This window comes from Hippocampus comes, unplaced genomic scaffold, assembly GCF_001891065.2.
Source record: "Hippocampus comes isolate QL1 unplaced genomic scaffold, H_comes_QL1_v1.1 C16810656, whole genome shotgun sequence".
NCBI classification, from domain to species: Eukaryota; Metazoa; Chordata; class Actinopteri; order Syngnathiformes; family Syngnathidae; genus Hippocampus; species Hippocampus comes.
In genome coordinates, this window is record NW_017839354.1 from 98 (window position 1) to 910 (window position 813).

Consider the following 813-nt stretch of genomic DNA (forward strand, 5'->3'; position numbering starts at 1 on the left):
CAACCACATGGAAATCTCGGAAATTTGATTGTCCAATGTTACTCTAATCAGAGATTGACGAGTACTGGTGTCAGGTGGAAATAATATATTGGGTAATGATATATATGATTTATAAATAAATAAATACATAATTATGGCACTAAGTCCTCCTGGCCAGTAGCTGGCACCACAATGCAGTGGTTTGACACATCAATGAATGATTATGTGCGTCTCAAAGAATGAAATGTCTTTGTTCAGTTATCTGTCATGATGTGAATTGAAATTTGTCTCAAAAGTGTTCGTGGCATCAGTTCTCTGTCTCATTATCAATTAGTACTCAAAAGTGAATACTCGTATTGTATCAGACTGAAAGAAAGCGTTATCTAATATCTGCCAGCAATTCTGCCTAGCAACCAACTGAAATTCATCTCACCCCAATGACGTTAATTGTCTGTATGGAAACGTCTCCCCCAATCTGCATGCCGCACACTCTCGCCAAAGGCAGGCGATGCTCGAAGGTGTAGAAATCTTTCCCGTTGATTTTGAACTGCCGAGACAACGAAAGTCAAAGGGCACGCCCGCCAACGCGCCCACAGACCGAAGCCACGCAGACCTGGTAGCTCTGCGCGAAGCACACGATGACCATCTCGAAGGCCTTGCCCTTACTGAAGGGCATGTCCCGGATCTTCTCCTCTGCATCCCAGGTGGCGTTCTGGCGGGTGTTGAAGACCACCTTGTCCCAGCCGTCGAAGCGCGGGTTGAAGTGGAGGGCGATGTCGCTGGACTCGGACGGTCCGCACAGCAGGTTGATAAAGAACCTGATCGAAACCGGTT

At 46.5% G+C, this 813-nt stretch overlaps 1 protein-coding gene across 1 annotated transcript; it reads right to left on the minus strand.

Annotated features, from left to right (window-relative positions):
* Positions 1–378: 378 nt before the first annotated feature.
* On the minus strand, positions 379–799 carry LOC109509209 (galectin-4-like; the record flags this gene model as incomplete). Its single annotated transcript, XM_019859092.1, has 2 exons — positions 379–526; positions 593–799. Coding segments are annotated over 2 exons (330 nt in total), but the record flags the coding sequence as incomplete, so codon positions are not given.
* Positions 800–813: the final 14 nt, after the last annotated feature.